At 37.8% G+C, this 24,031-nt stretch overlaps 1 protein-coding gene across 1 annotated transcript in view; it reads right to left on the bottom strand.

Moving 5' to 3' along the window:
- LOC131981619 (ecto-NOX disulfide-thiol exchanger 2-like) overlaps nt 1-24,031 on the bottom strand; it is a 331,480-nt gene that overhangs the window by 79,602 nt on the left and 227,847 nt on the right. Inside the window, exons 4-6 of the mRNA XM_059346003.1 lie at nt 16,888-17,043; nt 10,897-10,905; nt 219-425 (exon numbers count right to left, since the gene is read on the bottom strand). Coding sequence (XP_059201986.1) covers nt 219-425; nt 10,897-10,905; nt 16,888-17,043 — 372 coding nt within the window. The remainder of the gene's footprint in view (nt 1-218; nt 426-10,896; nt 10,906-16,887; nt 17,044-24,031) is intronic.

The raw sequence follows: 24,031 nt of genomic DNA, 5'->3' as shown, positions 1-24,031 counted from the left end.
TTTTTTTTACTTTCAAAACACTATCATGCTCAATAAAGAAATTTAAATGTTGCAAATGTGCATTAATTTCAGAGTACACTGAGACATTAAACTGCATCATTTTCAATTAAATTCTGGAAAAGTTGGTGTGTTCTAAAACTTTTGACCAGTAGTGTATATCACACAGGAAGGTATATTTTACAGAAGAGTTCGCGCTGGTTTTTAACTAGTAATCTCACCAGAGAGGAGAAGAGCCTTGTCCACAGTGAACTCCTCAGCAAATCGGATGTGGCAGAAGTTTTTCTTGCTTTTTCTGATGGCAGCGATATCTCCACACTGTCCAAAGACCTCCACGATGAGCTGCTCGGTGGCGTTCTCCGGGAGGCCGCCGACAAACACCGTCTTACAGCCTGGAGGACGTTCCCTCGTGGCTGGAACAGGAAGGTCTGCCAGACATGGAGAAGGAAAGAAAAGAGACAACATTATTTTAATTGTAAAACTGTGCTCCCAACCATACACAGCATAAAAAAAACTTTGAAAACTTTCTTTTATCGCAAAGCCTTTTGGTAACACTTTACAATAACCAGCTAAGTGATGTTTATAGATGGTTTATAAACCAATTATTAACCATTTACAACATTCTATACATATTTTAATCTTTTAATGTTTTCAAACAATTTCTTAAAGCTATGAGAATAATTTTGAAATCATTTACATACTTAATATGGTGTTAAAAATGTTATAATGAGTGCAAAATTATTAATAAACTAATAATTATAATGTAATTGTTTGTTTATGGTAAAGTTACTATCAACTTACATTAACATACCATCTATTTGGCATTCATAAGTTATAGTTCAACATTAATATATTTTTTATTTACCATTCTAAATTGCCTATATACGGTTTATAAATGATGATTAAACATTAATAAACTATCTGTTTACCATTTATAATTGATCTATTTACCATCTATAAATGATGGTTATTATAAAGTGTTACCAGCCTTTTTAACTACTTAATCTCTTGGTTGTTGTTTTCTCCCCCAGCTTGTGAGACTTTCTATGTTTTGACATTTGTGATTCCAACTTGTTTGCATTGCACTTTACTTTGCTTTGTTGTTTTATTGTAATTTTTTCTGTCTTCCACTATGTTTTTATCTCTTATCTGTAAATCTGTAATTATCTTTTGCCTGTAAAGCACTTTGTAACTTTGTTAAGAAAAGTGCTATACAAATAAACACTGTAACAGATTGCCGTAAGAAAACAGCCAAATTGTGACAGTAACATACTGTTTTTCATTAAAATTGTAATATACTGTAGAAAACAATGCATTCTGGGCAATATTTGTAGCTAGCTTGCCGTTTCCCATAAAATATATAATATATATATATATATATATATATATATATATATATATATATATATATATATGATATTTTGTAAGTCTCTTCTTGTACACTTTTTAATGGCTGTATTTTACTTAACTAACTCATTCAGTATTAAAATGACTGAGGTTACAGTGAAGACAGCGCTTAATTCATATTAATTGCCTTTCAGACAGTAATATGCTCTATTTACAAAAAATGACTGCATTGTATACTGCAACAATATTGCAACTAGCTTCAGCATTAAACTGTGTTTTAGTCTACTGTAAAAATCAATGAAATGCAGGATTTTACTGTAATTCAGTATGTGGCTTTTTTTTAACAGTAGAATGCTGCAACCCTGCTGCCAGTATTAACTGTTAATTTACAAGACAATTGTTTACAGTGAAGTTTATTATTATTATTATATTATTATAACAGTGGCTGACTCAGGCTACATCTATCCCAGAGGACACTTCATTCTGTGTCCTCCACTGGAAGGTCACCCTAGATTGTATTTAGTTATGTTTTCTCCATTTCCGGGCATCCTAAAGGGCACCTTAGCACATTTTCTCGACTGGAAATGGACCCTGGGTGTCAGTTTATCTTTTATTTGTTCATTTGCGGGCACCCTAGAAGGAAATTCATCATGATTTTGCAGCTAGAAGGGCACCCTGGAGGGCACTGCATCACATTTTCTCCACTCGTAGGGCACCTCAGATTGCATTTAGTCATGTTTTCTCTACTGAAGAGGGACCCTGGGTGGCAGTGTATCTTTTTTTTAATTCACAGTCACCCCAGAGGTCACTTCATCAGGTTTTTGCTGCTAGAATGGCGGCCTAGAGGGCACATCATTGTGTTTTCTCTACTGGAAGGGCACCCTAGAAGGCATTTCATTCTGTTTTCTCAGTTTAAGGGCATCCTGCGGGGCACTTTGTCATGTTTTATCTACCATGGGAGCATCCAAGAGGTCACTTTTGCAGCACTTTCCTAACATGAGAGGGTAAACCCCCCTGCCCCTCCCCTGAGTCCACCACTGCAGCATAAATCCACCACCAGAAAATATGCAGGAAAAAAATCAGAGGCTACAAGATGAGTTTTAGTTATAAAAGATATCAGAATACATCAGAAAATTTCAGGCTTATTTGGAGCAGAGCCATATGGATTCAGTCTGCTTTCCGATTCCAGTTCAGCTAAGTGGGCTGGGTTTTCTTTGGATTGCTTCCAATGAAGTCAATTATTTTTTCTATTGCCTGGATTTAATATAAAGTCAACATTCAATAAGGAAAGGTCTGCTATAGGTTGTGACATGCTTTCAATTTTGCATCACATTTATTCTATCAACTAGCAAAAAATAAAAGATTATTTTCAACACTAAAATAGATTAATTCAAGAGTAAAAAAAGCCTGGTGAAATATAGAAAGTTTTAGCATTTGTCTGTTCTCTCCCTCAGACGGAGTGTTTTTAAATGACTATAATTAAGCCAGACCATGCAAATAAAAATGTAATGATGCAAATTCTACATCTGAAAGTGTTTCTTCTTGACATTTGTAGTGCTATTTCTCCCACATATTTTCACACCTTATAATGACATGCTCTGAGGCAGAGGAATCTGCTGTGAGAAACCAATAAAATCATGATAAAAGGTTACCTGAGAAAGTCAAGTCAATTTTATTTACATAGCCCAATATCACAAATCACAAATTTGCCTCAGGGGGCTTTGCAATCTGCACAGCATATGACACCCATTGTTCGTAGACCCTTGATACAGATGAGGAGAAACGTTCTTAAAAAAAAAAAAGGAAAAACTAGAATTACTGGAAATACAGAAATACAGTTTAATGAAATGTAACAGAAACTTTCTCGGCTCCTTCTCAGTTAGATTAGAATTTAGGAGCAGTAAATAATGTGACATCCAGTCTTTCACAGCAGACATGCAGGCCTTTAATTTAATGATTTGGATTTATCATCCGCATTTGCATGCACATACAGCGGAGTATCATCAGCATAGTGGCGGACAATAATGCCATGACAGCATATAATTTGGCCAGGAGGTTAAACATTAAGAAAGAAAAGCAGAGGGCAAATAACATGATGTATAATAGTTATATTATTAGTAGAACCCTTTGGTAAACTGTGCATGCATTTAGGACTATGTTAGATATTTTGTTTTGTATGCCTCCGGGGCTTTTTGATATAATTCCCCATCGCCAGTGGTAGAGCTGATAATACATTTTTTGTCAGATTTAGGTAAAGAGAACAGTCTCAGGCTGCGTTTACACGAGGACGGTCTGAACAGAAGACGCAAAAGTGGCGTCTCGTCTTCACTTTTTATTCCTCGTTTAGATGAGCGTTTTCGGGAGGAAATCTGCTGCATACGGTGACGCAAAAGTGTGTGGAATTTGATTGTATGCAGCCAGACGGCATCATTTAAAGCGATAAGAGCATCTTTGGGCATGTGGAAGTTTTCACGCTATGCATTTTCACCAGCTACTCCTTCTATAAAGTTCTCCACCATCACTAGATCTCCCAGGTCTCGTTCACAGCCGTCTGGCTCCTCCCACCAATCGCTGCATCCAGAATGTGATGGAGGTAATTCCAGATCCTTCTCTGTTCACTAATACTATCTGTACATATCCTGGACATTTGGTGGAAAGACTCCTGTAAGTTTATTAGAGCTGCCAGAGCAGCTTGAAGGTCCCACCATGGAAATAATCCCACGTTTCTTTATTTCCTGTCCTGGAGCATGTATGTGACGTAAACACATACGTGACGTGAGCAGATCAGATCAGAGTTTTGTGTCTTGTCAGTGTAGACGACACGCTACGGAGGAGAGGATTACACTTTTACACTTTGGAGGGTGGTTTCAGATTTTTGCGTTTTTAAGCCCCAAAACGCCGTCACCGTCTAAACGAAAGGCACTTCCGATAAAATATTTTGTCGTTTTTACCCGCAAGCGTCCTCGTGTAAACGGGGCTTAAGTGTTGTAAAATCTGATTGTCTGCATTGTGAATTTTTCCCTGTATGACCATTAACTCCGCCAGTGGACTGAAAATCTGCACTAACGATTTACCTGCAGGCTCTGATAATCTCTAATCACCTGCATCCTGCTGAGTGCCAAGTACCTAATGTCACACTTGACGTAAACACACACACACACACACACACACACACACACATATATATTCTTAGAGAAGCAGGTGCAGGTCGACCTCTTTCAGCAGGTCATAATGGCTCCAGACTGAAGGCCAATTATCAACACTACCAAATCCCCTGCTCCCTGCCATAACAAGCCAGCCAGGTTCTTCAGTGAAGGAAACCTGCCCCTTAAAAAGTAATGATGAGATACACTGAGAGGGAAAGGTTTTTCTATGGCCAAATAATATGATGGAAATATAGCATGACAAGCAATAACATGGGACAATATGCTAGAACCATTTTTATATTACAGAGATAATCTCGTCACGCCATCCCTAGCATGAAAATCAAATCCTTCTGGCCAGAGAGAGCTTGATCCTTTTGTGTTGGTCGTTTGAAGCATGAAGGACGTTACTCACTGAACAAAGATAAATGTTGACTGATCTAATCTCAGAAAGAGGAAGCTTTCCATGGATGATATGAGTGACTGGCTACGTCTGCCAAAGGGGAACCTGGGAAATTGATTGATGTTAAACCATAAGGGCTTTAACGTTGGCACTGACTCACCTAGAAAGGATGGTAAAAAAAAAAACATTGCTCAAGTTTGGTGTTACCTGGTTTATCTAATGTGGCCTTGTGGATATAAATGTGATGTAATGTGAATTTAGAATGGCACAAACTGCAACCACAATTTTAACAAAAGTTCACATTTTAATCTTTAAAAATGTTATAAAGATGTTATATCAGACTCCTTTAGATGAATGTAACTTATAATCAATAAAATGCAATTCAATAACAATAACCCAGAGCCCTCATGTCTGGAGCGACTTTTAAACAGAATATTATTTAAAGACACTGACATGTGACATGTTGAATTATATTGGCTAGACTTCACTACCTCTATCATAAACAGAGCAAAGAAGTGTTTGGCAGAACATGTTTTTAAGGAATTATTTGACCCTATTAAAACTTTTTGTTCCATAATTGTGTTCATTAAGACCTCTGAAAGTAAGACATGTTGAAAAAAGATATTTATCTTTGAAAACTCCACCCCCTCATGTCTGGAGGCGAACTGAAGTCATACTATTTATAAAGAAACAATGACATTTAGCGGGTTTGTTTTAAGCATAAAGCCTAAACTGTAAGGTAGAGATGGCTCAATCAGGTTGAATTAAGTTTGAAGCATTTCCTGGTAAGATATATTGACTAAAATAGTGCTCTACCAAACATTAACGGCTGAAACAACAGATGTTAACAATAGTCTGGTAAAGTGAACTGAGCTTCGGCTTAAAATGTTCCTTATGCTTGAAAATATGTACCTATATGTAGTAGGAGAAATGTAACACCAGATATATAATATGTCATTCATACAGCAGCCATCACAAAAGTATAGTGACATTGCTGACTGACACAGAGCTACTTCCACCCAGCAGTTATGTGAAAAGTAACTGAAGCAGAGCTGAAATGTAGGACTTATTCATGAACGCTTTGAGCCGCTGAAACCACTTTTCCGTGACAATAAAGCCGTAGCCTGAATCATACGACATCCCATCAATCATCCCCTTAATTAGAAAAAATACAGTGTGCTTTTCACTCAGCACTCAAAAGGTTGGACATGAAATTTAAAATGATGGGCCCAAGAGGAGCCATTATCCAGTCCTGTAGCTTTAGTGCTGCAGAGCCTGTAGCAAAGTTATGGTAAAACACATCAAAGCCACTTTATGGCTTCGTCCTCCTCATGTCACAGCTTGCTCTGGCTCATGGCCCAAACACCTTCGTCGTCTGACCTTGGCGATGATGATGGCATTAAAACTGGAGCATGCACACACTCACAAAGACAGAACACACACACACACACACACACACACACACACAGAGCAGCTGTAGGACAGCACCAAGGTGATAGTTTCCCTGCTTTTACTTTGCAGTCAGCTAAAACATGCTGCGCTTCATTGCATGATTCAGCATTAAATTACAATTTCTGACAGAGTCGGTCTGATGAGCGAGGAGGACAATATAACAGGACAACAAGGTAACAATCTGACATTTAGCTGACATCCTTGCTTCATAAAAGCCCGCCTCTAGAAACGAACATTTTTTTTTTTTTTACCAGACACACGAGAGATGTGTGAGATGTGACTGCATTACCAAATGTTTGGCTTTGAAAGCAGGATGAAATCCATATTGGGGACTTTTTAGAAATATAAGCACGTAGACAGGAGGGTTCTGAAGGGCATCTTTGGTCTTTTACTTGAGGGTAATTACAGACAGACAAGTCTGACATCGATGAAAAAGTGTTGGAAAAAAGAAGCGCCGCAGGAACTGATGACCATTAAAGACACTCACAGAGTAATTCCCTGAAGCAACTAATGAAATGTAGGTCTACCGCATTAAAGGGCCAGAGACCAGAATAGGTTTGTGTCTGTGTGTGTGTGTGGGAGTCATGAAGAAGGAGACAGAGACTAAGTTTAATCAAATCTTAAGTTTTTGTGTCCAAAGAAAAAGTCCAAACCCTGAACAGAAACAAACCCAGAGGCTGCTGGAGAAGCTGCTTAATGACTGTCTGATTATTATTACATTGGTAACACTTTACAATAACCAACTAAATAATGTTTATAGATGGTTTATAAACCAATTATTAACCATTTACAAAGTGCTATACATATTTAATCTTTAAATGTTTTCAACCAATTTCTTAAAGGTATATGAATCATTTCAATATCATTAAAATACTTAATATGGTGTTAAAAATGTTATAATGAGTGCAACTAAAACTATTAATGAACTTTTAATTATCATTTAATTGTTTGTTAATGGTAAAGTAACTATAAACTTACCTTAATATACCATATATTTTCCATTTATTAATTATTTAGTTAGTTAAACATCAATATATTATGTATTTACCATTTCTAAATGATGGTTATTGTAAAGTGTTACCATTACATTTATATAACAGCCATTACTGTCAGGAACATATCAACTACTGTGCATTAAAGGAATAATTCTCCCCAAAACAATATTAATTGTAGTGAACTTTCTATTGAATGGTGTTAAGGAGAGTGGAGTATAAAAATAAAGCATATCAAATGGAAAAACATGCTGAAAACCCCTGTGTTTTATATCCAGTCATGGGCTCATGCTTATCTAAAAAAACAAAAAATTTTTGCAAAACAAATGATATTCTAGGTGAATGATTTTATTGTATACATGGGTTTTTTAATGTGTTTTTTGCTGTCTTTTATGTGGCCTCCCTTAAAGTCTGTTTGCAATGATATGCTTTCATTAATTGTGCTCTCTTGACTGAATTGTTGCAAATTTTTTCCAATGCAAGTAGCTAGCACCAGTCACAAAAATCACTCAGAGTCATCAGATAATGCCATATGCTGATTTGCTAATTGGTCAAGTCACAGTGCATCAGCTTAGTTTAGGGCTTGCTTGGGAAAACAATGGATAGAGGTGGGTACTATTTACAATTTATATTGTTTTTGCGTGAACTAGTCCTTTAATGCAGCCGAATCAACGATAATTAGGTCAAACAACAGAAAACATGACAATTTTTGTAAGTCATAAATCATTTTAGTCATAAAAGCCAAATATTGTGATGTAATTTGCAGATTTTTGCTGGTATACATGCTTTTAAATTGTATATATTTGTGTTCTGGCCTGTTGGAGACAACAAAGTATATACTGATCTATAGATACTGAACCAACACTATTGGCAGAGATGTATTGCAGTTAATTTACCAACTATTACACAATGGTAAATGACTTGATGCCTGACAAGACTCTTTTATGATTATTTGGAGAAACAAGACCTGAATCTTGACACACAGGCTTTTATAAACTATCTACTATATATACAAATCAAACAAGAAAAAAGTCATGAATTTAAGTGAAAAACGTTGGTTTTAAAAACAGCGATGGCATCGTCTCCATCTCTGTTCTTTCTGCTGATGCAAATCACCATCTTTGCTGCTGCACTGATAAAATTTAAAAGTTGCCACTTGACTTTTGTTTTCTGTGGTATCCAGCCCCCATTATAACAATCCCCTTACTGAATACCACGTTAAAAAAACTAAAAAGTGTTTTTAAAGAAGTGAAGAGACTGGTCAGTCTCTTGCACTCAGTAAAAACATGATGAATAGTTTCTCTGGTGCAGCAGAAAGGACATTGGTCAGAAAGAGTCAGGTTGAGAAGAGAGATGAAGGCGTTGCAGCCAGAGAGAGATGCTGAGCTTCAGCCTGTTCAGCTCAAGGTCGATGAGGAGGAAGCTGCCTGTAATGTCCGAGGAGGAGTAGCTGGGGGTCCTGCTTCCTGTGATCGCTGCCATATGCAACCTGCTGCCCTCTATCCCCATCACACACACACACACACACACACACTCAGAGCTATCGCCTGTTGGACACATAACAAATACCTGAGGAAACAGAGCACTGACTCACCATCATTCTCTAACTTCACACACAGCAGGAAAAAAAAACAAAACTCTTCAGAGCAACATTTCTCTGCACGTTTTTTTTTTTTCTTTCCCCACACACACGTCCTATACAACACCCTGTGATATTTCCTTTAAAAAATAAATATAGAGAAAGACGCATGTCAGCTATCCGTTGTGACCCCCTGCGTTGTCCCCTGTGGTGGAGCTTTATCACGCTGCGCCCCCCTTAGAAGAACCCCAGAGGCTTAAATTACAGCGGAAACCAACCAGTGAGCCAAGAAATCTCCTCAACGGCTCCCGCTTCGTTCTGGGTGAATGTTTTCCCATCTGTTCAGATAAATTGCTGTTAAATTCCTGCCTGAAATACTGTTATTTAGATGGCATTTCCCCCCTTTTTATTTCTCTTTTAAAAAAAAATGTGTGCAATTGAGGAATGTCTTCTTATTGGTTTCAAAAGACAGTTTTGACACCCTCTTGGTCTATTGTAAAAGGCAACAGCAGCATCTTTCAAAGGGGGGAATAAAAGTGCTTCTCTTTCATGTTGGGAGTAAATTGGCTTCCTCTGAAGACTAACTTTTCTGACCCGCTCTCATCTGTGGTGCACTTCTTGCCTCAAAGGCGACATAAAGGGAGGAGGAATGAATAGATGGTTTGAGAGAAAAGGTGAGTGAGAATAATAAACAGTGGCAGGAAATATGTCAAAGATATGTGAAGATGCTGCTGTGGAGACGATGGAGGCTAAGGGTTAAAGTGAGAGATTCCCTTCAAGCAGCGTAATGGCTGCCCTGCATTATATCTTAACACACCATTGGGTGGATGCTTTTATCCAAAGTGCTTTACAAGTGGCATGAGTGCTTAAATTTTGTGTATGAGAGGCCCATAGGAGATAGAGTCCTTAACCTTAGCAGTGTGTGTGCCATCTGGATCCGCCGGGCTGCATATAAATGCTGCATATGAATCCCTTTTTTTTTTGATTATTATTTTACATTTTCTTGTGACACAGAGGGGGAAGTGAAGGCTTGAATGGAAGAATAACAGGGCTCTTAAAGGCTAGGCTAACTTCGATTTAGGGGTGCACCATATCGTATCGTTCACGATTATATCGGTATTTTTTTTTTTGGTTAAAAAAAATGCATATCATGATATTGGCAATATTCCTACTTCTTGATGTAGTGGCGTAAGGTTAATATTAACTAACAATTAAAGTTGTTTTAATCACAAAAAGCTACTTACTCTCTGTCGCTAAACACATGCAGCTTTCAAAATAAGAGCACAGTGTGTTAACAGACCACAGAACTTACAAGAAGACTGTCAAAATAAGATGCCTTAAATAAAACATACAAGAACCTTTATTTTCCTTTACAAAATGTCATTAAAATATGCCCCCGAACCCCTAAATGGTTATTTTTATTATTTGCTCATACACATTTTTTTTTTATTTGGCAACTGTTGAGATTTACACTTCACACTACATTTTAGATTTTTATTTATTTATACAGACTAAAAAAAAAATCACATTTTCTATATCTTTTTAAGTATTTCGTAATATCGTCAAGAATATCGTTATCGCAAAAATAGCCTGAAATATCGTGATATTCTTTTAGGGCCATATCGCCCAGCCCTACTTCGATTTAACACCTGCATGAAGACAAAGAGAAAAGAAAACGTGAAAGAGCTCACACTGGGAGAGAATGTAACCTCGGGTCATATAATAATATAATAAATATAATAAGTGTTTTTGGCAGCTTCTTGTGTTGGAACGTGGAGCAGTCCGACTCCTGGTTCAGCCTCGGGATCAGACTGAACTCTGTGGAAAGGTACGCTCATTTTCATCCAAGCACTCATCTCTGATCACAAGTAAAAGCCTAAAGGTGCCGGGGAAATGTTCATTAATTAATGTATCGTGTATGATGAATTTTTCTGTCTGCATTAAAGTGACAGTGATGCTTTATACTGAGGGTGAACACTGAACTCAAACACACTCTGTATCAAAGGCAGACTCCCATGCTGGTTGTAGAGAGCAGCTCTCACTAATAGTCGAGGTTGAAACTGACGTCTTCTCTGTCTGACATGTGAGACTGCCTTGAAAAAGCCTCCAGACAGACAGTTTCCTCTGACGGAAGTTCCTCCCAGAGGGAGTGAACGCTAGCATCACGTTTAATAATTTACAGAATGCAAGTGGGAAGGAAAAGTTTTATTTTAAGGGTGTTTCTTTTGTCTGTTTATTCAGGAATACTAATAATATCACACAATAATAAGCGCTGTCAATCAATTAAAATGCGTATTACTGATTGTCCGTGGTTAATTGTTCATGATGTACCTTAAAGGGAGATTTAACACGCTTATCAACATGGGAGGCGACAAATAGGCTTTATGCAAATGTAGGTAGAATTATTATTGGAATTAAGTTTACTTACTTAAGGGCTATTGCCAGTAACTACCATTAACTTTGGTCCCGTTGACAGAAAAAATACCTCTTATACATTTTTATTTAGCCATTGCTTGCTAGTTGCAATCCGACTTATGACACAACAATATGTTAAAAGTTGTTACTTTTCTTTATTTGTAAAGGTGAATGTGCCAAACAAATGCCAACGTAGTATAAAGACAGAGAAAGTCTGCAAACACAAGACTTTGATATCGGAGACGGCTGTTTGTGTCCCCTGTGAAACCAAAGTTTACACATAAAATTAACTTCTGTACGTAAATACTTCATGGTCTACATCACCTACACATGAAAGTGGTTGTTTAAACCCAAACTCTGATCTTTTTTCTAAACTTAATGAAGTAGTTTTGATGCCTAAACATAACCAAGTAGCTCTATTTCATTATGTTAAATTATGAGTATATATATATATATATATATATATATATATATATAATAATTCATGCTGTTGTCAGACGTTATAATCAACACTGCTCCTATGAGAATTCAAGAACCAAAACTGACAGTTCACTCATGTCATATATCAATGTATATTAAACTTTATAATGTGGAATACTGTAAATTAAATTGTTAGTTCTGTCTACCTATAATGTTTTACTTTTTTTACAGTTTACTTATTTATTTTATCTTGCTTCATTTATTTATTTGTCTGATGCTTCTTGTTATTGCACATTACCTTCTAATTACTACTGTAGTTCTGCAGATCCCCCCGCTGTGGGACTAATAAAGGATTATCATATCTTAAAAAAAAAAAAAAACATTTATAAAACATAGATTAAGCTCTTTTAGAATATGCTCTGTGGGACTTTAGTCAGGATGTAATTTGAGCCAAATGAGAAAGATAGTTCCATAGTTAAGACTCTTATATCTGATTTAAAACTGACCTCTGTTTTTAAGAAGCTTTTATAAGATTTCCCCCTTTGAAGTTAAACATAAAAGTACTTATTTGGGAGACATTAATATCAAATTATAAGATGTTAAGTTTCCATATAGATAATACCCAAATGGGGATGGAAATTGCACATCTGACAAATCAAGAGAATCCATCGCAGAGATGAAAAATACCATAAACCCCATATTACCATCAAGCAGCCCTGATAATGTTTTTGCAACATTACCCACAAAGGCCCCACAAAGAGATATTAAAGGCAAAATACCCTCAGTATAAATGCTATAGAGAAATTATCTCACATCATATATTGCCATGTTATCTAATCCTGTTTAGAGGCCTTGCTATTGAAATATGAAATAAGATTTTTTCCGCTGCATTATGGCATAAATACCAGCTGCATTTAAGAAAGGCTGGACTTGTTGTCAGGGGCAACGACCCCCATGGGAGCCATTACAAACCCCCACCGTGTACCGGAGCCTCTCTGCTGCTCTATTTTATATAAGATTGGCTGTTTAACTTTCCTTGACCTGCTATTTGGTACGGTCAGCACATGCTGCTTCCTGCTGCAGATGGAAAAATGCTCCTTTTATTCCTTTCAGAACATGGTGGAAAGATTAACCCAATTAACACACTGCAAAAAAGCCAACTTGTATTTTTTTGCCTAAAACAGTGATTTAAGTTGGTAAAACTTGGAAATATAAATTATTGATATTTAGGGCAATAATGTAAGTTAGCAACAAAGGAAGCCAGTTGTCTGCTCAAAAACAAGTTGGTGAGTTGTTGTTACTTATATCTTTAAGTTGGGGTTCACAACAAGGGACAATAGTTCTGATAACTCTTATTTCTTTGTTGTGAAATTCGGTCATTAGCTAAAGCTAGCGGCTAACTAATTCTAACGGCTAACTGATGCTAACGGCTAACTGATGCTAGCGGCTAACTGATGCTAGCGGCGCTGCTTGTTACAGCTACAAGAGTAGCCATTAGCGTATCAATGCTAACTCAAAATTGTGGTCACAACATTAGCTGACATTTCATAGCGGCGTTACAATTGTGCCAGAGAAATTCAGAGTTGAGCAAACTCAAAAACAGAACTTAAAATATTTAGTTTAATTGTCCAACTTTAAATTTTATCGAAGTTTGTTGCCTTGAAATTTTAAATTCACCCAACTTTTCTTTTTTTGCAGTGCGTGAATCACCTATAATGGCACTCAGGGAACTGGACTGTAGCTATGAATAAACCACATTCACACTAGGTCATGGTTTCATATCCATCAGAATTGTGAAAAGCTACAATATCTATAGTGTCCTGATTTCTGTTTCCTGTTAAAATGAATCTCCGGGTACACAGCGTCTGAGTGTGTGGTGAGATCTCCTCTAACGAGAGACACCCAACAAATGTGTGCTGGTTTGTGAAGCATCGAGAGGAGCTGTAAAACCGTCAGAGGGAAAATTCAAGTCCCATATTCACCCAAAAAGCATCTTAAATTGGCTGTGTGGGAGCTTTTTGGATATCTACAAAATGACTAGGGAGTTGTTGTAAAAGACAGATATATAATTTTGGCACAAAGTTGCTGCTGACAGCAAGACTCTTACACTGCCTTTCATTTTAAGTAAAGGCATCAGATATATCATTATATAAGTATATTCCACAGCTTGGGGGAAAAAAAGAAAATGGATATTAAAATCCTAAAATTGGAACCAATCATGCAAAATGAACAAATATTTAAAAAGTAAAATGTTAAGGTCCAGCCCAATAAAGTTCATTAGCTTGATTTGAAATATTTTATTACATTTCTAAAATATTTTAATTTGTATTATTTTGTCTGCTACTATCATCATTTTTCTCTTTCTCTCTTTTTGACATGTATTTAGCAAATTAAATCAATTAATTCCATAGTGTAATAAATTCCCTGATTAAAAATTGTGAAAACCATTGTAAGAAACCGTGATGTTTTCTAATAACAATCCTACAGTGGCCCTGAAGTGCAAATCACAACGGCAAATCAGAAAACACAACGACAAATCAAAAAACACAACAGCAAATCAAAAAACACAACAACAAATCAGAAAACACAACAGCAAATCAAAAAACACAACAACAAATCAGAAAACACAACGACAAATTGTTGTGTTTTTTGATTTGTCGTTGTGTTTTCTCATTTGTTGTGTTTTCTCATTTGTTGTTGTGTTTTTTGATTTGCTGTTGTGTTTTTTGATTTGTATATTGTGACGTCCTGAACCTCAAGCCTGTTTTTGTTTTAGACCCTGATGCATATATGTGTGTTTGTCCAGGTATGTGTGTGTGCAAAAGAGAGTGTGTGTTTGTCCAGGTATATGTGTGCAAAAGAGAGTGTGTGTTTGTCCAGGTATGTGTGTGCAAAAGAGAATGTGTGTTTGTCCAGGTATGTGTGCGCAAAAGAGAGTGCGTGTTTGTCCAGGTATGTGTGTGTGCAAAAGAGAGTGTGTGTTTGTCCAGGTATGTGTGTGCAAAAGAGAGTGTGTGTTTGTCCAGGTATGTGTGTGCAAAAGAGAGTGTGTGTTTGTCCAGGTATGTGTGTGCAAAAGACAGTGTGTTTGTCCAGGTATGTGTGCGTGCTAAAGAGAGTGTGTGTTTGTCCAGGTATGTGTGTGCAAAAGAGAGTGTGTGTTTGTCCAGGTATGTGTGTGCAAAAGAGAGTGTGTGTTTGTCCAGGTATGTGTGTGCAAAAGAGAGTGTGTGTTTGTCCAGGTATGTGTGTGCAAAAGACAGTGTGTTTGTCCAGGTATGTGTGCGTGCTAAAGAGAGTGTGTGTTTGTCCAGGTATGTGTGTGCAAAAGAGAGTGTGTGTTTGTCCAGGTATGTGTGTGCAAAAGAGAGTGTGTGTTTGTCCAGGTATGTGTGTGCAAAAGACAGTGTGTTTGTCCAGGTATGTGTGCGTGCTAAAGAGAGTGTGTGTTTGTCCAGGTATGTGTGTGCAAAAGAGAGTGTGTGTTTGTCCAGGTATGTGTGTGCAAAAGAGAGTGTGTGTTTGTCCAGGTATGTGTGTGTGCAAAAGAGAGTGTGTGTTTGTCCAGGTATATGTGTGCAAAAGAGAGTGTGTGTTTGTCCAGGTATGTGTGTGCAAAAGAGAGTGTGTGTTTGTCCAGGTATGTGTGCGCAAAAGAGAGTGCGTGTTTGTCCAGGTATGTGTGTGTGCAAAAGAGAGTGTGTGTTTGTCCAGGTATGTGTGTGCAAAAGAGAGTGTGTGTTTGTCCAGGTATGTATGTGCAAAAGAGAGTGTGTGTTTGTCCAGGTATGTGTGTGCAGAAGAGAGTGTGTGTTTGTCCAGGTATGTGTGTGCAAAAGAGAGTGTGTGTTTGTCCAGGTATGTGTGTGCAAAAGAGAGTGTGTGTTTGTCCAGGTATGTGTGTGCAAAAGAGAGTGTGTGTTTGTCCAGGTATGTGTGTGCAAAAGAGAGTGTGTGTTTGTCCAGGTATGTGTGTGCAAAAGAGAGTGTGTGTTTGTCCAGGTATGTGTGTGCAAAAGAGAGTGTGTGTTTGTCCAGGTATGCGTGTGCAAAAGAGAGTGTGTGTTTGTCCAGGTAGGTGTGTGCAAAGGAGAGTGTGTGTTTGTCCAGGTATGTGTGTGCAAAAGAGAGTGTGTGTTTGTCCAGGTATGTGTGTGCAAAAGAGAGTGCGTGTTTGTCCAGGTATGTGTGTGCAAAAGAGAGTGTGTGTTTGTCGAGAGTGTGTGTTTGTCCAGGTAGGTGTGTGCAAAGGAGAGTGTGTGTTTGTCCAGGTATGTGTGTGCAAAAGAGAGTGTGTGTTTGTCCAGGTATGTGTGTGCAAAAGAGAGTGCATGTTTGTCCAGGCATGTGTGTGCAAAAGAGAGTGTGTGTTTGTCGAGAGTGTGTGTTTGTCCAGGTATGTGTGTGCAAAAGAGAGTGTGTGTTTGTCCAGGTATATGTGTGCAAAAGAGAGTGTGTGTTTGTCCAGGTATGTGTGTGCAAAAGAGAGTGTGTGTTTGTCCATATACATATGTAACAGTGAGAGCCTGACAGCGACCTTCTGACCTGGAAGTAGTAGCTGGAAGACTCAGAGGTGATCAGGTAATTAAGTGGGTTTGACCCCTTAAACAGGAGGTGGGAGGAGGAGATGCAGTATATGATAGAGGAGAGGGGAGCTATGTATATATACAGGTACAGTAGAGCGAGCAGCTGGAGAGATTAGGAGGAGATAAGGGAGAGCTGAGCTAAGAGGAGGACAGAGTCTATCACCTCTGTGGCCCGGCATATTGAAGACAGCAGCACTGTGTTATGAGCTCACAGAGGTCACTCCTCCAATTATACATTCACAGACATCACACAAGTGCATACACACACCTTCTTTAATTCCCTCCCCTCCCGTCTTCCCTCTCTGATGAAACGTGAATGCAAATCAGCTCCACTCTGCTGGCTAAAGGCACTAAAAGGTATTAAAGGTGACATTAAGGAAGAATACTTCTCCGCCGTCACACACGATCTGCATAGATTTGGTGGAGATGATGCACGCTCCTGCATCAATAAATAAAACATGCTGCAGGCTCACTGACGGCAGGTCAGCTCCAAAATGTTTCTGCAATGTTTATATGGGTTTAAACAGCGGAGATAGCTTTCTGAGACACTTACTGGGGTTGGGAGGAAACAGCGTGCAGCTCTTGCAGTGGATGATCTCCTTGACAAGTGGTGCATCCTGGGAGAGGGGCGGGGGGGCCAGGCCCAGGCCGGGCATCATGGGATTTATGGGGGTAATGCCAGTCATCAGGCTGAGGCTGGGGTCAAAATCTGCAGTCAGGAGAGAAACATGGATGAGAATACATAGCGCAGCAGCTGCTGGGGGAAGCAGTGACACACAGAGCACACACATTACCAAATTATCTTTTGTTTCCTAACAGCTATTCAGTCACAGCTAACCCTTACTGTGACATCATTTGAGCACATGCTGGCTGTTTCATGTTCCATTTTACATTGTGTACTTCCTCCGTGAACACAGAGCAACACTTCTGTCAACAGTGGTGACACACAACAGTTTATAAATAACTGAATATATCAGGCACTCATGAATAAATCATCTGACAAAAAAACATGAATATTTAAACTATTTTTACTTTGTCTCTTGTTTTTTTTCTCATTCTTCCAATCGTTCTCTCCTGGTTTCTGGTTTCACTTTTTGAAAAACTCTCTCTCACACACACAGTCTTAAACTAGTACACACTATCTCGCCTCCTTCTCCTTCCTCATTAGTCTTTCAATGATGACATGGAACATCACAAAGAGCCATTGGAAACAGAGACAGCATATTTACGGGTACTCATTAAGGCTGCACCTGGGCATGCAGAAGATCACATTCATAGCCTTGAACACATTCCCTGCATTTATTATTTTATATTTTTTATTTGGAAATACATTGCCGTCTCCCGTGAGTCTCGACTGCACCTGCAGCAGACTGCAGCAGAGAAAGGATGTCATTGTTTGCATGTGAGTGTATGAAGTGCTGTGCATGCGAAGTCTCCATTCCCACAAGTGACAAAAAGTCGACTGAGACAAAACTTAAATGAAAGCCCAACAAAACACTGATGCAATGTTCGCTCAAGAGTTCTGGCATCTGTTTTTGAGGCAGTCAACAAAAGGAAGAGAAATTATAGTTTGATTATGCAGGAGAGCCGTCGGAGCGTTGGAAAAAGTTATCAGTGACACGATGCTGCTGAACTAAACACCATAAAGATGAAGAGCTGCGATACTGTGGTGGTTCAGCTGGCTCTCTCTGTCTCCTGTTGATGACCCCAACATCCATCTTTAGCCAGGTGATAGAGGGAGAGGAGGCAGGTGATAATGAAACACTGATGGCATGGCAGAGCGATGGATGACTTCTTCTGGTGAGGTGGAGGAGAGGGAGATGGATAACACGCAGGGAGAGAAATAAGTGAAGCAGTGAGACAGAAACAGAGCCATAAAATCTTATCCAATTATTAGTCTGGCAACAGGACGTCCTGTATCTCTGTATCTCTGAATCCATGTCTTGTTATTGGCTGTTTTCTGGGTTTGATTTTGCTTGGAAGCCTTTCACATTTTAGAATCAAAGGGGCCAATTCAGTAAAGGTTTGCAAGTTTTTTTTTTGCACAAAACATGTGTAAATAAGGCAAAAACTAAAAATGTTTTAACTCACTGCCAGGCATATCGCGTCTCTGTGCTCCGATTGCACAAATTTAAATGAGGTAATATGCATATATTTGGTGCAAAATCATCCCTTTTCTATGCAAATGAGCCTCATTGAAAAAAAAAATAAAAATCCAACAGCCACACGCAGTTAGAGTGAAACTATTAGTGTCTTCAGAAAACTGGTGGTAAATTAAAAGCATTTATGAGGACCAATATAAGGTCAATTTATTTTGGGATTCAGTGGCAGCACGGTGCTCTCATCTCATTTTTGACATGAGAAATTAATAAAAACAATGAGGTTATTAACCCTTTATCAGGCAAAGAACTATATTTGGTAACTTCAGGTAATATTTCGAGAAAAAAGTTGCAAATTTACTAGATTAAAGTGGCAAATCTACAAGAAAAAAAGTTGCAGATTTAAGAGATTTAAAATGGCAAATATGCGCAAAAAAAGGTGCAGATTTACGAGAAAAAAGTGGGAAAAAAACAACTTTTTTCTCACAGATTCACCACTTTAAATCTCATAAATATACGCATTTTTTCTAGTAGATTTGCCACTTTAATCTTGTTAACTTTTTTCTCAAAATATTATTTTCATATGTTTTTTCTGGCAGTATGTAATATCCTCCAATATTCTCTAGGGTTGAAATTTGGAATTTGCAAGTATTTCAATGAGTGTCCTATTAAGGGTTAAAGTGGTGAATCTGGGAGAAAGAGTTGCTTTTTTCCCACTTTTTTCTCGTAAATCTGCAACTTTTTCGCGTAGATTTGCCACTTTAATCTAGTAAATTTGCAACTTTTTTCTTGAAATATTACCTGAAGTTCCCAAATATAGTTCTTTGCCTGATAAAGGGTTAAATGACCAACAAATCATGTTTAAAAAGGAGGCAAATTGTGCTCTGTTTCAAAACTTTGTATAAGTAGAACAATATATTTTGTGAATCGGACCTTATGACAGGCCAGATATCGGTTGCAAGTGATGCACAGCTTATGATGCTATCAGTAATTGCAATCCATTATTTGTTAATTCGCCCCAGAGTATCTAATCAGCACCAGACTGAGCCATGAGTAAGGTTTTTAGACTGAGAGTCTAAGCTTCCAACAGCATTACCCTGCAGCAGGAAGTTAACTAAGGAAGACAGAAAACAGAATATATTCACTGTACTGCACTTTACTCCAACTGATCATTTATTGCACAATCAAGTTGATTTTCGTTCTGCACTGAGATGGAATAAAAACAACAAGAGTGGCTGCTTCAAAGTTGAGAGAAGTCAATAATCTACAACACTGCTGCATGATTGGAAAATGTTCAGCGAGGGCTCGGCCATATAGCCTCATAAAAACGCCTAATCTCATCAAAATGTTGTGAAAATAAAGATTTGGTTCACATTACACCCAATATATACGACTTTAACCCATATTGTTCCTTAAAAATAAACTACAAAAAAGGAATTATTCGAGTATATTTGTTTGTTATTTGAGCTATAAAAAATGCAGGTCTTTCATGTTGGTAATACAACAAAATGATGCAGTAAAAATGCCTGATTTTGAGTCTTTACGTCAGCAATATTACCCTAAATTGAAATGTATTAGAGCTTGTCAGGATAAGTTTTTTTTCCTGCAACCATAAATCACGGAATAAAATATTTCCCTCACAATTTAGTGGGATTACTTAATTTATAAGATTCCCGGGTAACATGTGTTATACTTTCTTTGAATATAATCTAATTACATCTATATATACTATGCTTTAACATCTTATTCTCATATTCAGTTAACAAGTGTATTTCGGCAACTTATTTGATAAAATTATAATCACACTGCTCTGCCCTCAAATGTGTTTTTCATGAGCTTCATCTATTCCAATTAAAGGGTTGTTTTGAGACAAGGTTGGGATTTTAAGTGTTTATATCTGTGACAATTACACAACGGAGTAAAGAATACTATACTGAAAAACATATTTGAATAAAAAAAAAAACTTTACCGAGGCTACATTCACACTGCAGTTAAATTTGTTCTGATTTATTTCCTCTGAGTATGATTTGGTTTATCTAATCAGTAAAAAACTGCCACTTGTTTTTCTGTTGCTCAGCCTCTTTTTTACTTCCCATCTGGCTCCTGAATAAAAATACGACCTGTCTGCACACTCACATCGTGACAAGGAGTCAAACTCACGTCATCAACCTGATACTGTCCTAATTGTTGACTCGTTATTAGCACTGAAGAGCTGCAACAATTGAGAACAAGTCAAATAAAAAGCTTCATTTCAGTCCAAACTCAAAGCACCATGGAGCTCTGAGATTTGTTACTCATTTTAAAACCCACCACTGCTCTTTGTATACTCGTTTTGGATGGTTTGCCCTGTCCACCCGCAGACTCCATCATTGGCATATCCTTATTTATAAATATACATATTTAATCTTTAAATGTATAAAAAAAAATCTTTAAATGTATAAAAAGTTATATGAATCATTTCAAAATCATTAACACATTTAATATGGTGTTAAAATCTTATAATGAGTGGTCTTTTTTGGTCATTTTGTGTCTTTTTTGTCATTGGTGTCATTTATGTGTCTTTTTTTAGTTATTTTGTGTCTTTTTTTGGTCATTTTGTGTCTTTTTTTGTCATTTTTATGTCTTCGGTGGATTTTTTTTTGTTATTCTCTTCTCATTTTGTGTCTTTTTTGGTCATTTTTATGTCTTCGTGGATTTTTTTTGTTATTGTCTTCTCATTTTGTGTCTTTTTTGGTAATTTTGTGTCTTTTTTGGTCATTTTGTATCTTTTTTTGGTCATTTTGTGTCTTTTTCAAGACATTCAAAGATTTTGAATGCTTAAATATCATCTTTGCCATTTTTTAATGTGCTAATGTGCCCCTCTGATTAAACACTGGCCCCCACAGTTAAATTGGTCTAGAACCGCCACTGCCACTGGAGCAGAGCGGGTGAGAAAATGGATGTGGACGTTATTGTTACTCTGAACACGCATGACTTTTCACCATCACTGACATTTGGTACTGGTGGGATATATATACGGGTTACACCCTGAATGGATATGACCGGTTGTCTGAAAATGTGAGCTATGAACAGCATTCATAAACTGAGCATGAAGACTGATGGTGTGTTTCCACCTGTGCCGTGTCTGTCTGTCATTTATTCATACAAATAATTATAAGTGTGTTTTTTTCCCCTGTCAAAATATGCTCCTGTGTGTGTCCTTGTTTGCGGTTATATTGTGTGTTTCTTTTCTGTAGAAAGCATTAAATAAGGCTCAGTCTGACCCAGGAAAACATCAGGATCAGACAGGAAGTCATCTCCAGGGTTACGTCTCAGCTTCACCTGCTTCCAGCACTCTGAACTCAGGTCAGCACTACTTCCAACAGACATGATCCGACTGCTCAGAGCTCAGTAACACTGTGTAGGAGCTTCCTTCCACGCCTGCACATTCCTCTTTTGCTACTTTGTTTATCTGTTTTGCTGTATTTTGCTTTGCTATGCTAATCCTCCCAGACCGCAAGCTGATGTTCCTGAACATGAAGCAAAAATACAGCAGGAAATGTGTTTTTTTTTATTGCTTCTGTTGTGTTCACAACTTAAATGGTGATTGAGTGCAAATTAAGTTTGCATTCAGACTAAGAACTAATCTGATTAGGCGCATGGATGATGCACCTCAAATGAAGCTTATGTGTCTAAATATTTGTTTATATTTAACATAATGTTGTTGCTCAAACCCCCAAATCCAACAGGAAAAAAACCCCAAAGTTCACTGATGTGTCAATATGATATAAACAAGACTAAAATAAGACTCGGTACAAGTATTATCAGTAAAATTGCACCCGAGAATAAAATCTAAAAGCGTTAAATTATGTTTAGTGGTGAATCAGATTGGATTTCTGGGGCATATTCTGGCAGGTTTTTTTTCTTGTCAAGCAGAGTGACTTGGAGTTTCACATATCACACACATCTCCAGCAGAGAATCTGTCGAGTTCAACAGAAAAATCAAACAAAAAAACACTCAGCAATGTGAAACATCAAGCTAAATGTCATGTTTTAGTTGAAGTCCACCAGAATCAAAGCGAGAGGGCTTCTTTCAGTCAGCAATCACGCTGTCAAATCATACAATCAAAATCCATAATAGGAGACAAAGAAATACATTTCTCCACACACAGTAGTCTGAATGTGACAGCCCAGAGACATTTCAGCCATGACTCTCAATTTTTCATAAATAGGAAATGTCTTACTTTCTCAAGGAACCTTTGTACTGTGTTTCTGGGCTGTTTCAGTCCAAAGTTAAACACTGAGAGTGGAGACAGATTAAGAACTTTGGTCAACTACAGACGGGTTGCATCAAATTTCTGACGGTCAAAGAATTTTAAGTCCAAAGTCTCACAATGTGGCAGCAACAGGGTCTGAAGGGGGAAGTCAATGCAAAAGTACTTTTTAACCGTTTCGTTCTATTTAATGAGCAGCAGGGGGAGAATCCACTGGTTTCAAAATAAAGTCGGATTGTATAGTAGTCTATAACAAAATGAGCCTTCATATCACTTGATTTATCAAACATTTTCTAAATTAGTTTTTGGTCTCTATCACTAATTTCAAGTCTTACTCAATACAGCATGGTGTTTATTTGTAAATTATGGTCCCGTTTAGAGGAAAATAGACATTTTGGATACCTAAAAATGTCTTGTTCAATGTTTGGTTGTACTAAAAGGCACTGTAAGGAGTCAACTGTTCATTTTAAATCATGGGTGCACCGTGCTAACCAAGCTAGCTAGCTAGCTAGCTTAGCGTGCTCCTCTTCAGCTCTAACGTATCGTCTAAACCAGTAGTTCTCAACCTTTTTGAGTCGCGACCCCCAATTTAACATGCATGTTGTCCGCGACCCCCGCTCACTGAACACAATCTCACACGCACAGTTCAGATCACCCAGAAAAGAAATGACCAAAAAAGACAGAAAATGACCAGAAAAGACAGAAAATGACCAAAAAAGGAAACAAAATGACCAAAAAAGGAAACAAAATGACCACAAAATGATAAAAAAAAAGACACAAAATGATAAAAAAAAAGACACAAAATGACCTAAAAAGACACAAAATGACAAAAAAAAGACATTAAGTGACCAAAAACACATTAACACATGAACACTTTAACACAGTGGAGACAGAGCTGACTTCCAAAATGATTTGGCGACCCCCAGAAATCATCTCGCGACCCCAATTGGGGTCCCGACCCCAAGGTTGAGAATAGCTGGTCTAAACATGGTCACTTCCAAAAACCAAGACAGCGAGGCTTCTAAACAGTCGTGAAATGATGCAAAATATTGCCAAGCTAGCATGATGCTTTTACTGGAACACATATCTGACAAAAAGTTTTAAATTCGTGATCACTCCTCCAATACTTATCGTCCATCTCACCTGAAACAACACAAACACAAACACACCAACAGTGTGTGTTGACGTCCTGTCAGAGTTTGTGCATGTGCAGAGAGCATAGTGATGAAATATTATATTTACTGTCTCATCTTCTTTCAGGGGATTTTCAGCTGGCTCCGGCTCTCTCATCGCTATGGCAACAATAGCCGCTTCAGCCTGGAAGCCATGTTTTGCGTTTCATCAC

Source organism: Centropristis striata, chromosome 12 (genome assembly GCF_030273125.1).
Source record: "Centropristis striata isolate RG_2023a ecotype Rhode Island chromosome 12, C.striata_1.0, whole genome shotgun sequence".
In the NCBI taxonomy this organism is placed as follows: domain Eukaryota; kingdom Metazoa; phylum Chordata; class Actinopteri; order Perciformes; family Serranidae; genus Centropristis; species Centropristis striata.
This window is presented reverse-complemented; position numbering and strand designations above follow the sequence as displayed.